General features: G+C 43.9%; 1 protein-coding gene across 3 annotated transcripts in view; it reads left to right on the top strand.

The window, feature by feature from the left end:
• Window positions 1–14,666, top strand: part of LOC115089970 — an 87,822-nt gene that overhangs the window by 47,435 nt on the left and 25,721 nt on the right. The window contains exons 4-6 of one of the 3 annotated variants that reach the window (XR_003856282.1): window positions 7,104–7,302; window positions 11,979–12,172; window positions 12,987–13,191. Coding sequence is in view for 2 of the 3 variants with exons in the window: in XM_029598461.1 (XP_029454321.1) it covers window positions 7,104–7,302; window positions 11,979–12,168 (389 nt within the window). In the remaining variant the exon portion in view is untranslated. Of the gene's footprint in view, window positions 1–7,103; window positions 7,303–11,978; window positions 12,680–12,986; window positions 14,186–14,666 lie in introns of those variants that run through there. The other 2 variants (XM_029598461.1, XM_029598460.1) reach the window with 2 other exon arrangements.

Genomic DNA, 14,666 nt, shown 5'->3' with positions numbered 1-14,666 from the left:
CTCCAGGGAAGGAGCAAAAATCCCTAGATGCTTTTGGTAGATGGGTCTTTCATGGCTCAATGCTTATATCTTGTATTGCTTCTTACCAGTTATACATGACCCAGTATAACAGAAACATTTTTAAAAAGATCCAGGATTTCGCTGAATCTTTACCTGACCAGTTCCAGGATGACCTTAAGGCTCTGGCTCAAAAAGGCCTGGATGCGGGCAAGCATAAGGTCCGCGCTGCGTATGACATATTTGACACTGCCTCTAGGGTGTCCACAGCGGGGATTAGTGCAAGAAGGTGGGCCTGGTTGAAATCCTCCAACCTAAGACCAGAGGTACAGGACAGGTTGGCTGACCTGCCCTGTGCTGGGGATAATCTCTTCGGAGACCAGATCCAGGAGACTGTGGCGCAGCTAAAGGACCACCATGAAATGCTGCATCAACTTTCTTCAGTGCCTGCTGACTTCTCGTCCACCTCCAAGAGGATATTCAGGCGAGATTCTAAGAGGCTGGCCTACAAACCAAGAAGGTATTATTCTCCGGCTTCCCAAGGTCGGCCTTCCAAGCCTTATCAAAATGGTCAGTCTAGACAATCCTGACCTCAGAAGGCCCAGCCAGCTCCTCAGCCGGGTCCAGCGCCAGGGTTTTGACTCCTTCCTGGAGAGCTTATGCAACCTCCTCTTCCATCTGTACCGCGGCGTCTGATTGTGCCACTTCACCAACATTTGGCACACAGTCACCACCGATCAGTGGGTGCTTGCGGTAGACACTTAGGGTTACCACCTCAACTTCCTGACTGTACTGGCAGACTCCCCACCTCGGCTGACGTGGGGATCATCCGGCCACTGTCCCCTTCTAGAGCAGGAGGTCTCAACTCTCCTCCTGTCCCGGGCAATAGAACCAGTACCCCTCTCCCAACAGAGGCAGGGGTTCTATTCCCGGTATGTCCTCATCCCAAAAAAGTCAGGTGGCATTTGTCCAATCTTGGACCTTCCCGCCCTAAACAAGTATCTACAAAGGGAGAAGTTCAGGATGGTGACCTTGGGCTCCCTACTTCCTCTTCTACAAAGAGGGTATTGACTGTGCTCTCTGGATCTCCAAGACACATACACACACATCTCAATTATTCCATCTCATCACAAATTCCTGCGATTCCTGGTCGGCCCTCGCCACTTCCAGTACCGTGTTCTACCATTCGGCCTAGCATCTGCTCCATGAGTCTTTACCAAGTGCCTTGTCGTGGTCACATACTTCCTCAGGAGTCAGGGTGTCCATGTCTACCCTTATCTCGACGATTGGTTGATAAGGGCTCAGACTCAACAAGCCGCATTAGCGTCCTTGCGTCTCAGTCTCCATACCCTCATCTCCCTAGGGTTTCTAATCAACTATCCCAAATCCAAGATAGTTCCATCCCAAACCCTATCATTTATAGGGGCTGACCTAAATACTATACAGGATCGTGCTTTCACCCTGGCCTCCCTGGCACATCATTTACAGACTCGAGTATCCTCAACTGCTAGTCACTTCCTCATATTGCTGGGTCACATGGCGTACGCGGTGCATGTCACTCCGATGGCCCGCCTAACCATGAGAGTAATGCAGTGGATCTTAAAATCCCAGTGGGTTCAAGCTTGTCAGCCAATGTCCAGCATTGTTCATGTTACTACACAACTCCGCCTGTCGCTCGCCCTGTGGATGCAAGACTCCAATCTACTTCAAGGCCTTCCATTTCAGGCTCCAGAACCTCAAATTACCTTGACGACAGACGCCTCCAACCTAGGGTGGGGTGCTCATGTCGGCGATCTACCGCCCCAGGGAACCTGGGCTTCAGAGGAAGCCAAACACCAGATAAATTTCCTGGAGCTTCGGGCAATCAGTTATGCCCTCAAGGTTTTTCAAGATTGCTTTTCAAACAAAGCCATCCTGATTCAAACCGACAATCAGGTGGCAATGTGGTACTACATCAAGCAAGTGGGAACGGGCTACTACCTCCTGTGTCAGGAAGCTGCACAGATATGGGCGTGGGCCCTTTCCCACTCGATGTACCTCACAGCCAGCTACTTGCTGGGTGAGGGCAATGTGTTGGCGGACAAGTTGAGTCTGCACGAGTGGTCTCTCAACCCCACGATAGCGGACACAATATTCCAGCATTGGGGTTACCCTCACATAGACCTCTTTGCATCAGTCCACAACCGCAAAGTAGAAAAATTCTGCTCTCTTAATTCGCAGCCACCACTCGCAACCGAGGGATGCTTTCGCCCTCTCATGGGCCAACGGTCTTCTCTACGCGTACCCTCCACTTCCACTCATATCGAAAACTCTCCTGAAGTTACAGAGGGACAAGGGCGTAATGATTCTAATAGCCCCTCACTGGCCTAGCCAGGTGTGGTTCCCAATCCTCCAGGACCTATCAGTATGCTGGCACATTCTTCTGGGGAAGCATTTGTTTTTGATAACTCAGAACGTCAGGTGCCTTCGCCACCCCAACCTCCAGGACCTATCCCTGACGTCCTGGATGTTGAAAGGTTAATACTCCAACCTCTTAACCTTTCAGAGTCGGTGTTCCGAGTCCTGGTAGCTTCATGAAAGCCTTCCATGAGAAGGTGTTATCGTTCTAAATGGAAGAGGTTTACGGTCTGATGCACTTCCATGTCCATAGACCCCTTCACCTGTTCCAAGGTGAGGTTTCTGGACTATCTCTGGCACCTGTCAGTCAGCCTGAAAACTTCCTCCATCAGGGTGCATGTCAGCGCAGTAGCCTCTTTTCATAAGGGCGTGGGGAATGTTGCTATTTCAACACAACCCTTAGTAACACGCTTCATGAGAGGCTTGCTCCACTTAAAACCTCCACTGCAACCTCCGGCCCCTGCTTGGGACCTTAATGTAGTTTTGGAGCGGCTCTTGAAACCTCTGTTTGAGCCTCTCCACTCTTGTGATCTCCATTATCTCACCTGGAAAGTAGTTTTTCTGCTCGCAGAGTTAGTGAGTTGCAGGCTTTAGTTACCTACCTGCCTTACACTAAAATTCTGCATGACAGGGTATTGCTCCGCACTCACCCTACGTTTTTACCAAAGGTAGTATCTGAATTTCATATTAATCAATCCATCATCCTATCTACCTTTTTTCGCAGGCCCCATTCAAACCTAGGAGAACAGGCTCTGCGTTCCTTGGACTGCAAACGTGCCCTAACCTTCTATCTAGACCACACGTCGGCCACAGGAAATCCACTCAATTGTTTGTTTCTTTCGACACCATCAAATTGGGAAATCCTGTGGGAAAGCAGACCCTCTCCTCCTGGTTAGCAGACTGTATTTCCTTTTGCTACCAGCAAACAGGCATTCCGCTGCAAGACTGTGTGAAAGCACACTCTATCAGGGCCATGGCGACATCAGTAGCGCACCTCCGTTCGGTGCCGCTTTCTGAAATTTGTAAGGCTGCTACCTGGAGTTCTCTCTATACCTTCGCAGCCCATTATTGCTTAGACAAGGCTGGCAGACAAGACTTCATCTTCGGCCAATCTGTTCTACGCAACTTGTTTTCAGTTTAACTACCCAACATCCTTTCACCAACCTGTCCAGGGTTTCAGGATGCCCTCCTTACCAAATTCCACCCCTGCTGTTGTGCCTGTTGCACGTCTTTTGGGTGCATTTGGTGTATTGCTCGGGCATCCTCAGCTCGCTACTCACCCATATGTGAGGACTACCATCCTGCTTGTCCTGTGAGAAAGCAGAGTTGTTTACCTGTAACAGGTGTTCTCACAGGACAGCAAGATGTTAGTCCTCACGAAACCTGCCCGCCACCCCGCGGAGTTGGGTTCGCTTACGTTTTCTTATTTTATTTTTCGCATGTACTTTTTACTAAAAGACGAGACTGAAGGGGGACCCCTGCTGGCTGCAGGGTTGGTGCTATGCTGGGTTTGCCCAGTAGGTGCCAGTCAATGTTCTAGAAACTTTGACAAAAGTGTTCCGTGATTGGGCTCCATCCTGTGATGTCACCCATATATGAGGACTAACATCCTGCTGTCCTGTGAGAACACCTGTTACAGGTAAGCAACTCTGCTTTCTCAAAGTGCCTGTGGATACTGGGTAGATAAGTGAGCAGCAGACCATTAAACAATCATCCCATCTATTTACCCTTTCATCCTCTGACAGTCTACAATATGCATCAATCTATGGGTTGAAAACGGTAGATTGGTTTTAAGGGTGACAAACTTCTTCCTTTAATACAAAATTATAAATTACTTTTCTCTGGTTCTTAGTACCTTAAGCAGAAAATGAATAAGACCCTGTTTGAGCTCAATTGATAATTCAGGTTGGAGCAAAAATTGAATTACCCATATACATATTCCCTGTACAGAAGTCAGATGAAACTATTTAAAAGTAGAAGAATTGCTGCAAAGTAAAAAAGGCAAATAGAAATGAGCAAAAACTTTTTAATTCAAGAGTCTGCTGGAAACAATTTGCAGCATTCTCAGATTTTTGAAATCAGGGTTTCTCAACAGAGGATTGCTTTTGATTGTATAGTTAAGTTAATCAATAGGGGCCCACCCAACCAGAAGAGGCCTGTTGGAGCGATGCCGTTGCAGGATTCCATCCCCGCGACAGCGAAGAGGAAAGCCAGAGCTGCAGTGTCATCATGGGATCCCATCCCCATGAAGGCGAAGAGGAGGGCCGGAGCTGCAATGCCATCGTGGGATCCCATCCCTGCGATGGTGAAGAGGAAAGCTTTGGTTATGTGGCTTGTGCCTAATGAAAAAGCCCTGTGTGCATGTGGGTGGGAATGGGAGCTGGAATGTGTGTATGTGCGACTGCAAATGAGAGCCTGGCTATGGGTCTGTGTGTATAAGAATGAGAGCCTGGAGGGGTGAGAGAGTGAGAGCTTGTGTGTGTGAGGGAGTCAGTGAGAGAAAATCTGGGGTGGGGGGGAGGGAAGAGACACTGAAAAGGAATTAGGAAATGAGCAACATGGGGAAAAAAGAGGCCAGGACCTACTGATTGAAAAAATACAAAGATCTGACAGCAAAGGTTAAAAAAAAAAAAAAAAAAAAATTATTTTGAGATTTTAGCAATTTGAATATGCCATCTTTGGGAATGTGCATTTCTTATATTTTTGTATTTTGCTCTTTCTTCAGTATTCCACTGTTCAGAAACTTTAGTTTCTCAGGCTTTCTATTTTGGTTTTATCTGAATGTTTCTGTTTCTAATTTGTAGTCTCTTAATTCTATATTAGGTAAAGGTCAGTCTCTGGTTTGTGTGTGTTTGTGTGTGTTCTGCTCGCATGTATTTTCTTTGTAGTAGTCCAGCTTGTTTTGTTGTTCCAATAGTTTAAGGCATTGTTTTAGTGCCTGGTGTAGTATTTGCATTGCTGCTTTTCCATAAGGATGCTGTTATTTGAATCCTGAGCGTCAGTGCTGTGAATATATGGTATGGCCAGGGCCGGCAGAAGCACTAGGCCTAGGGTTCCAACCATTAGGGGTCGCGAGCCATGTGGGGCCATGAGCAGCGTCATCATCAAAAAAGAGTGGAGATTCGGTGGGCCGCTCACGGCCCAGAAAACAGAGAACAAGGTAGGAGCTGGGGCCAAGTCCGGGGGGGGGGAGGCGGCGCAACCGAGTGGGGGTGGGCAGGCACAAGGCGCCTAGGATCCCTAATCCCCTTGCACCGGCCCTGGTTTTGGCAAGGTTCTAGATGTCTGTCTTTGCAGGAGTTTGTGCTACTTCACAAAATAGCAGTGGAGGGATATTTTTTGCTGAGGTGACACTAGATTTTGATTTTTTTTTTTTTGTTGTTGTAATGTGAATTGTCCTAGCTCTACTCTGCACCTATTCTGATGATTAATGATATTTTATTGTAGTTAATGAAGATTTCTGGTTTTCTACAAAGAGGATTCATGAAAGAATACATTAATTTTTGTTTTATTACATGATTGTTTTCTTTGCTTTTTACATGATATATTTGTGCATTTATAAACTGCAATAAATATAAAATAAATTAATACAAATTAATAAGGAATTTTTAATGCTGGTAAGTGCTTGAAATAGAGGTAAAATATTTTAAAGTTTCATGCATGATGCATTATGGCTGTTGCAAACTACTTAGAAAGCCATTGTAGGGAGCAGTATATGGCATTATTTATCAAGAATACAACTAGTAGGTCTCAAACCAGCATGCCTATAGCCCACCCATGTTAACTTTGTGCCCACCCAAAAAATCAATTCTAGCCATGACACTGACTTCTAGGCTAAAATTGAGACTTCCAAGTGATTCATTCCCCCTCTGCCCCTGCGGGAAGTTTTCCAGCAGCAGAATCTCAAAGTCATGCATGCCACATCTCCTCATGGGCAGTCACAGGTGTGATATTAATTTCAAATATTATCTTTAAATCACCTTTCTTAATTTGAAAATTAGCCAATCGAAAACTTTAGTAAACTCCTGATGAAATACATTGTTTCCTCTTATATTTTCCTTAATGCACCCTCCCCCCCCAGCCGCCACATACACAACATGCATCCTCCATATAGAGTATGCTTTGGTGGTACAAGCATCTTTCTTGGCCCCGAGGTTTGAGGGAAATCTCATCTGAAACTTACCTTCGGCACTCCTCTGACTGGCTGGGACCACTATGCCAGCAGCAGTAATCTTTTGGCTTAAGCATATTACCATTACAGTACTCCAAACCTTACTGACTACTATTAAACATTGGACTTTAACATGAGCCTGAGCCACAAGGCTGGTTCCTTTCAAAATAGTGTGGGTTGGTTTTGTTTTTTTTTGGGAGGGGTGGGGGTGGTGAGAGATGTCATAAGAGGGATACAAATTCCTTACCATTTAACACTTGATTTTCCACTTTTTGCAACTGGTCAGCCATTTCAAAGTGGCTTACTGTAGGTATTTAACAGAAAAGTCAAAACAGCAAGTATGAACTCCTAAAATAGAATGATGTCTGAGCAACCCTGTATGACACACTTAGAGTCAGAAAGCACAAAAAAGGAAATCATAGTCTTGAAAAATGTAAACCATAATCAAATAAAGATCAGATATAACACTATTAATATAATGATATGTAGAAAATACTCAAACTGGTTATGTCTATGATTGATTTCTTTCTTTTCAAAGGATCTAGTTCTTTAGATCTCTATTGCATACCTCCTGAACTGGAAAAGTTCTGTGCCTTAAGAACTAAGATTAACAATGAAACTCTCTGTCGGCTTTCTGTCTGTGCCAGAAACTTAAAATATTTGGACTTGAGCTTCTCATATGGATTTGATGTATGTTACTTGACAAAGTTTCCACTACTGGCAAAACTCTACCTCAGGTAAAGTATTTCATGTATTTGTTAGAGACTTTAATGACTATTAGAACATTGATAGCGTTCAAAATCATTTTTATTGCCATATCCATAATACTGTGTATTTTTTTTCTCTCTCCCATAATTTACTGATTATTCTGTGAAAGATGGAAGATGATGGATAGATATGTTCTTGAATATTAATCTGTTCTTGATACACAAGTAAATGGATAAAACCAATCTTGGTAAATTTTGTTGAATTTAGGTGATATTTTACGTCCCAAAATAATCTTCATGTGAAAGTTTATCCATATACACAGGAAGAGGAGCAGAGATAACACTCCAAAAATCACAATATCAAATCCAAAAGGAGTGCAAAGAAGTTATCAGTCCAAAAAAATTTTTGAATATCAAACAAGATAATATTTATTGAAATTTCAATATGGCAACGCTATTGCTCAGAGTCTGTTAAAGCAAGTTTTTCTTTCAGGGTCCCCCGACAAGGACCCAGTGTTTCGCCCGAAGGCTGCGTCGGGAGGGACAAATTCATTTGCAAGAACTGAAAAAGAAGAACAAATTAAAGATACATTAGAACTATGGACCTAATATAGGGTACAAAATCTACACAGTAGCGCTGGGAACACATACCTTTAAACATGCTGAGGAATTCATACAGCTAATACGGCAAGGAGAGCGGGAGGATAGACAAAACACAGTGTTTTAAAGCAGTCTGTTTTGGCGCGGTTTTACAACCAATCAGAGAGCGAGAAAATCAATCATGATCAAGGTAAACAATACAGAGGCGGGAACCAAAATATTTCAAATAAAATATTGCCACTCGATCTCATTGTTGAGCCCCTCGGGATGAAGGCAGTTCAATCTGAAGATCCACTTTTGTTCTCTACGGATGAGCATTTCAGAAAAATTTTGCCGCCTTTTAGTGCTTTTACTGTTTTTGTGTGGGAGACGTCCGTCTCCCAGCTCTTGCCCGGCTCGGGGGGCTTTGCCCCTTTTGCAGGAGGGGGTTCCCTGCATAGTCCTGAGTCCGTGGACGCTTCCAGGTGTGGGGACCGACGCTCTCTCCTGCTGTGCAGGCTGTCAATCAAGCTTTTTTTTTTTTCAGCTTTTTTTTCTTGAGCCACAGCTTAACTATGTCCCGGCTGGCAGCCTGCCTTTCTTGTGGGCTGCCCTCTTCGCATTTTTCGTGGCAGGGCCTCTGCACTGCTTGCCTGCCGGGTGGGGAAGGTCCCTCCTCAGCAGGACAAGCAAATTTAGCCCGGGGCTCCACTCCTCCCGGCATGGCTAGGCCTTTCCCGTGTCGGCAGAGCCCAGGAACGGCCGCCATCTTGGATTTTTCATCATGGCCGATTTCAGTGCTCCCTGGGGCGTGCTTATGTACATGCATTTTTCCATATATGAGCAGATTTCTGAGTGCAAATCATTTGCATTATTATTATTATTATTATTTTATTTTTTTTTACATCCCGTGGAAGCAGCAGCTACAGCCACGCACAGTGATCAAAACCTGCACTCATAAATAGCACCTGTTTTGCCATGGGTCTTATTACATCGGCCCCCTTAAGTATTGTGTGCAGTTCTGGTCACCACATCTCAAAAAAGATATAGCAGAATTAGAAAAGGTACAGAGAAAGGCGACCAGAATGATAAAGGGGATAGAACAATTCCCTTATGAAGAAGGGCTAAAGTGGTTAGGCCTCTTCATCTTGGAGATGAGACTGCTGAGGGGGAGATATGATAGAGGGCTATAAAATTATGAATGGAGTGGTTGTTTACTCTTTCTAAAAGCACCAAACCAGGGGGGACATAATGATGTTATTAGATAATACATTTAAAACTAATATGAGAAAATATTTTTTTCCTTAACGCACAGTTAAGCTCTGGAATTCATTGCCAGAGGATGTGGTGAAAGCTTTTAGTGTAGTTGCGTTTAAAAAAAAAAAAAAAAAAAAAAGGGGGTTTGGACAAGTTCCAGGAGTAAAAGTCCATTAACCATTATTAAGGTAGATTTGCAGAAATCCGCTGCTTATTCTTGGGATAAGCAAGTTGGAATCGATTGACCCCACCCCCACCCCCCTTGGGTTCATGCCAGGTACTTGTGACCTGGCTTGGCCACCGATAGAAACAGGATACTTGGCTTGATGGGTCCAGTTTCCTGACCTAGTATGGAAAGTCTTATGTTCCTATGTTCTCTTTCTTCAGGGACCAGTTCTGTTTTAACTGCTTTGCAGAAATATCACAAGATAACTCTCTAGATCATACATATTTAAGTCTTGCTTTCTAGGGCTTATTTTGAAAACGCTGCACCATTTTGATGGACTCTACATTATAAATATCATTTTGGAGATGCTGCCTCCAGAACTGGACATATCATCTCAGATGTGGTATCACTAATGATTTGTAAAAATACATTGTTGCCTTATTTTTCTGCTGGTTATACCATTTCCTGTGCACCCTAGCATTCCTTTGGCTCTTGCTGCTGCCTTATTATGCTACTTAACCATCTTGAGATCATCCCTTTATGATTGATTAGCCCAAGATCCCACCTATTTTGGTGTACATCAGTATTGCCTCCCAACCCCCACTTCCCAAAGGCAAAGCTAAATAATGATCTAGGAGATTTTTAAAAACAAGGGACGAAGCTATAATATAAATATTTACTCCCAAAGCATATAAAAACATAAGAATAAGATTCAGCCCATTGTTTGAGGCTGCAGTGCTGTTATAGGGCCAGCAGGGTTGGGTGCACCATGAAGGCAATGCACTCAAACCCAGAGTATAGAAGTAAGATGGCTGCATTATTGGGCAGCCTGTACCATACAGAGGGTAAATCTCCAATTTCCCTTAATGGTGGTGAGGGGAACCTGTTGCCTGGGCTTGGCATCTGGGGAAAAAGGGATAAAAAAAAATAAAATATAGGATGACAAAAAAACAAAGACGAACTAAAATCTAGGAAGTACTGCTGCTTTAAAGAGCTGATATACTGTAGCGTTCTCCTATTCATTTACTACTAGCGGTACCCGGCCACGCGTTGCTGTGGCAGAGTCAGGTTCTTTACCCTCCCGCCCCCTTCCCCTTGCTCATTTACCTCAGTCACTCATCCACCTCCCCCTTGGTCACTCGCCCCCCCTTCCCTCACCTGTCCCCACTCCAACTCTCTCCCCTCACACTCACCTCCCCCCTCATTCTCCCTCCCCTCACTGTCACCTCCCCCTGCCTACTGCCTACCGTTCAGATCAGAAAACCTTTGTCTTTCTATTTCTGTGGGAACCCCCCCACCCCCCCAAAAAAACCCCCCAATCCCAACCCTTTAAATCAAATAATAACCCCCCACCCTCCTGCCCCCTCCCAAGACCTGGGAAATTAAAATTGTTGGTGCTACATGTGGTCTGTCCCTGGGCGTCTGTGCATGTTATGTAGCCAAATAGGGGAGTGCCTAACCAAATTTGCACTTCCAAATTTGTTTTGTGGTCTGGGGAGGGCTATTTTGGTGCGTTCCCGAGATCGTGCAAGTTTAGTGTATGTATTTGTGTGTGAACTTCCCCCTTCCCCCAAAAAACAACCCTATGAGAAAAGTTCTCTTAAACTAACCATCCCACACTCTCCTGCCCCCCCCCCCCCCCCAGAGTTGCTGAATGAATGAAACCTGCCCCCCCCCTCGTGACCCCTCCCCAAAATGTTCGCAATAAATTCATTACCACCCCCCACCCTCCAGACCCCCTGAGACCTGATAAAAATGTCAGTCGGTGGAGCGGGCGTTCAGGAGCGGTCCGGGAGCGATGTATTGGCGTTGGTCCGTCAGCTGCGAGCATTGAAACGGGTTCCGACGGCCCTTTGCCCTTATGTCAGTGGGGTGGAGCAATGGCAGTGGTAGGTCCTCTGACATAGTAAGGGCAAAGGTCCGCCGGCTGCCAGTCCTGAAAATGGCGCCGAGGGGCCCTCGCCCTTACTATGTCACATGGGCTACTGCTGCCATTGGTGTCCCCGAGTGGCATAGTAAGGGAAAGGGCCGTCGGCGCCATGTTGATTGCTGGCAGCCGACGGCCGTAGTGCAGGAGATGTGTCCTGGATCAGTCCTGGCCCCCCGCTGGAGCCTCCCGGACTTCTGTCAGGTTTTGTGTGTGTTGTGAGGGCCTGGGAAGTAAATAAATTTGGCATGTGTGTGGGGGGTGTGAGGAGGGTGGTGGGTGTATTTTATCTGTAAAGGAAATAGTTGTCTTCCGCGAAAAAAGTGCATGAATGTGTTAAAATGGAAGTGAAACGTGGACCTAGACTGGCGAAATGATTAGTGTAGCGTGTGTTAGTGTAAGGTGTAACAGATGGTGCTTACGTCCAGCAGATGTCGCTTTTTCTCAAAAAAATCTTTAAACCTATTTCACCTGTCACAGGTGTGACATATCTGTAATGTAAGTACAGAAGAATCTTCCTGTATGCGAAATGAAGGTTGTGTCCAAATTTGAAAGCAATCTGTTCAGTGGTTTCTGAGATTAGCGATTTTGTCCAAAATATTTAACATGATAATGAAGTGCTGTTCTGCCATGAATTCTTTGTGAGCATTAAACTTCACTATTGTCACAGTTTTCAGTACTGCTGCACATCCAAATCTCTGAAATTTTTGCTTATGCATTGTACAAAAACTATATGAATATCTTACTTTTTTTTTTTTTTTTTTTTTTTAAATCTAGGAATATCAACTTCTCCAGAGAGACTCTGGTCGTTCTAGCAAGTATGAAGTCTTTACAAGCAGTGTATATTTCCAGTAACCAACTCCTGACACCAGAAGCTATCCTTGAATTTCAAAGTATGACTGCCAATAGAGTTCATATAATTGTAGATGAACTGCAAGCATATTCTCTGTGCTGTTGTCAGTTTTGACCAGGTATGCAGATTCATCTGTAAAGCTTCTATCATATAAACTGATGACTGTAATGAAACCTTATTACTAATCCTATAAAGTGCCTCTTCATTCACAGGTAAATTATTGTTATATTATGGCTGTAATCAGTACAGTGCTTTTTGATAAAGCAAATGCATCAAAGTTCTTTTTAGAACAAGCCAAAGTGAGTTACTGCACTGATAAAATGACAAATGGAACAAAAATATGCATTTTTCCTTTTATCAATGTGCATGTTTAATCCTTTTTATACTTAATTAATTTGGTTGAATTCTGAGGTCAACACATATTGTAGTGTCAATGAGCATTGGTAAAGCTGCTCTGTCATTGGTTGGTATTTCAAATGCTTTTAAGGATTTTGATGTGCAGTCACGTGGTCTTGTCTAAAAAATATCATTTTGTTTTTGTAAGCATTTTGATCTAACTTAAATATGTATAACTGTCTGCATACATTGTATTAGTTCTGAGGAATAAATTGTATCCTGCATTTTACTGCCTGAGAGTGATCATTGTTTTTAGTGACCATAAGAGTTTACAATTCAGTTCTAATTGAGTTATGATAAACAGTATGTACTAAGCAATAACATAAACTATTTTCAGGCATGCATATCACCATTTTGATTTTTTCGAAAGATTGGTATATTAAAAATCTGATCTAATCTTATCTTACATATATATAATATACAGTTCAATTTGTGTTCTTCGGGTTTGTTTCTTACAAGGTCATAAGTATGCATGCATGCAGGTGAATGGCATGTAGCATGAAGCAATATGTTTTGTCCATTCATCTCACTTTTAGCTTGGTGATGAAGCTGGCGATAAGGCCTGTGGAGTTTGTAGAGATGACTATGGCTCAGAGAACAGAGCTGCTGGTAGGAAGGTCAGGCCTTGTCACCTGAGAAGACTATGGCACAGAGTTTGGAGCCACATGACTAACCAGGAAGCCAGACCCTGCCAGCAGAGCAAAGCAGACCACAGGGACGGTGGCGCTACACAGCTAACAGGTAGCCAAGACCCTCACCAGCAAACAAACTGTGGTGATGGAGAACAGAGGCCACGCAGCTTGCAGGGAGACGAGACCTCGCTAGCAGACAGAGGTGCAATGGCTGATTTCTCTCTAGAAGATGTGGATGGGGGAGGAAGGAGGCAGATGAGGGGAAGTGGACTAAAATAGTGGGAGAGAATAGAGTGAGAGAGCACATGGGGCATCAAAGAGTGCAATAGACAGTTGACCTATTGATAGTCTCCTTGCATCTGCCCAACTACCCACTTGCACCTCACTAAATCTCACATATGCTCACACCCCATCCACACCACTCACTCTCCTCTACTTATTCGCTCAAACTTCCCCTCAGCCTCACTCCGCCATGATTCACACATGCATCTGTTCACACATCTCCACAGTCCATTTGTACAAGCATTGTCACTTTCCACTCTTACACACAAACACCCCCATACTCAAAGACTACTACCGTATTAGTCCATAACCCTCCACATGCGTACACCACCTGATACGGCTCCACCAGCTACCAATTCCCATGTGTAGATGTATTGGTCAGAGGTCCCATAGGGTCCCTTTTGGTGGGGTGAAAGGATTAGTAGGGGACTGACATCTAGGTTTCCTTCCATTTTGTGATGCGCTTCCTTAGTAATTAGTGTACAGTGTTACCCTCAATGTTTCAAGAGTAGTACAGATGTTATCACATTGAAATGATCAGTGAGTGCAATACTACTTATGTTCTTGCCAATATTGCAGTTCCTATAGAACTTATTAATGAAACCACAGATGACAAGGGTATTAATTTTTTCAAATGATTGGTAGTGTATATTGTGTAGTAGTAACAAGACGTCTGCCATAGTAGGTGCTTTGGGGAGAGTGGAGGGGGCCCAGAGATGGATCAGGACCCTGGTTGCTCTTTCATCATGGATGAGGGACTGAAATTATGGCCTTTATCAGGTCTTGTTACCACATCTGTATTATTTCTGTTTTTTTACCCCCAGTTGTATGTAAACCGATGTGATATTCATTTGAATGTCGGTATATAAAAGTTCTAAATAAATATCTGATTTACTGAAAATTAATGCCTAATTTTAACATACTTTTGAAAAACCGCCTTGGAGCCTTTTTATTGTGTATGAGAAAGGACTGAGAGATATCTGGCTCTTACGTTATTTTGACAATACATAGGATGTTTTCCCACTCTGTGCCTAAAGAAAATATTTATTGAATAAGATCTATAGTCTTGAAATCTATCTCATGTGGAGCTGAAGAAAGCTGTCCTTCCTGTCCACTGGCTGTCACATTGAGCAGTTCATTTTCATTTGTTATCTAGCAATAGCAGTAGAAGGAAGAACATTTAACTAAGAAAACATCCAAATGGTAATTTTTAACTTGCCTGGTTTTTATATTAAATTAACTTGGGAAAGCTATTGATTTTGGATAATTTAGTCCAAACACAGGCTACATACTTCAAGGCCT

This window comes from Rhinatrema bivittatum, chromosome 4, assembly GCF_901001135.1.
Source record: "Rhinatrema bivittatum chromosome 4, aRhiBiv1.1, whole genome shotgun sequence".
Classification (NCBI taxonomy): Eukaryota; Metazoa; Chordata; class Amphibia; order Gymnophiona; family Rhinatrematidae; genus Rhinatrema; species Rhinatrema bivittatum.
This window is presented reverse-complemented; position numbering and strand designations above follow the sequence as displayed.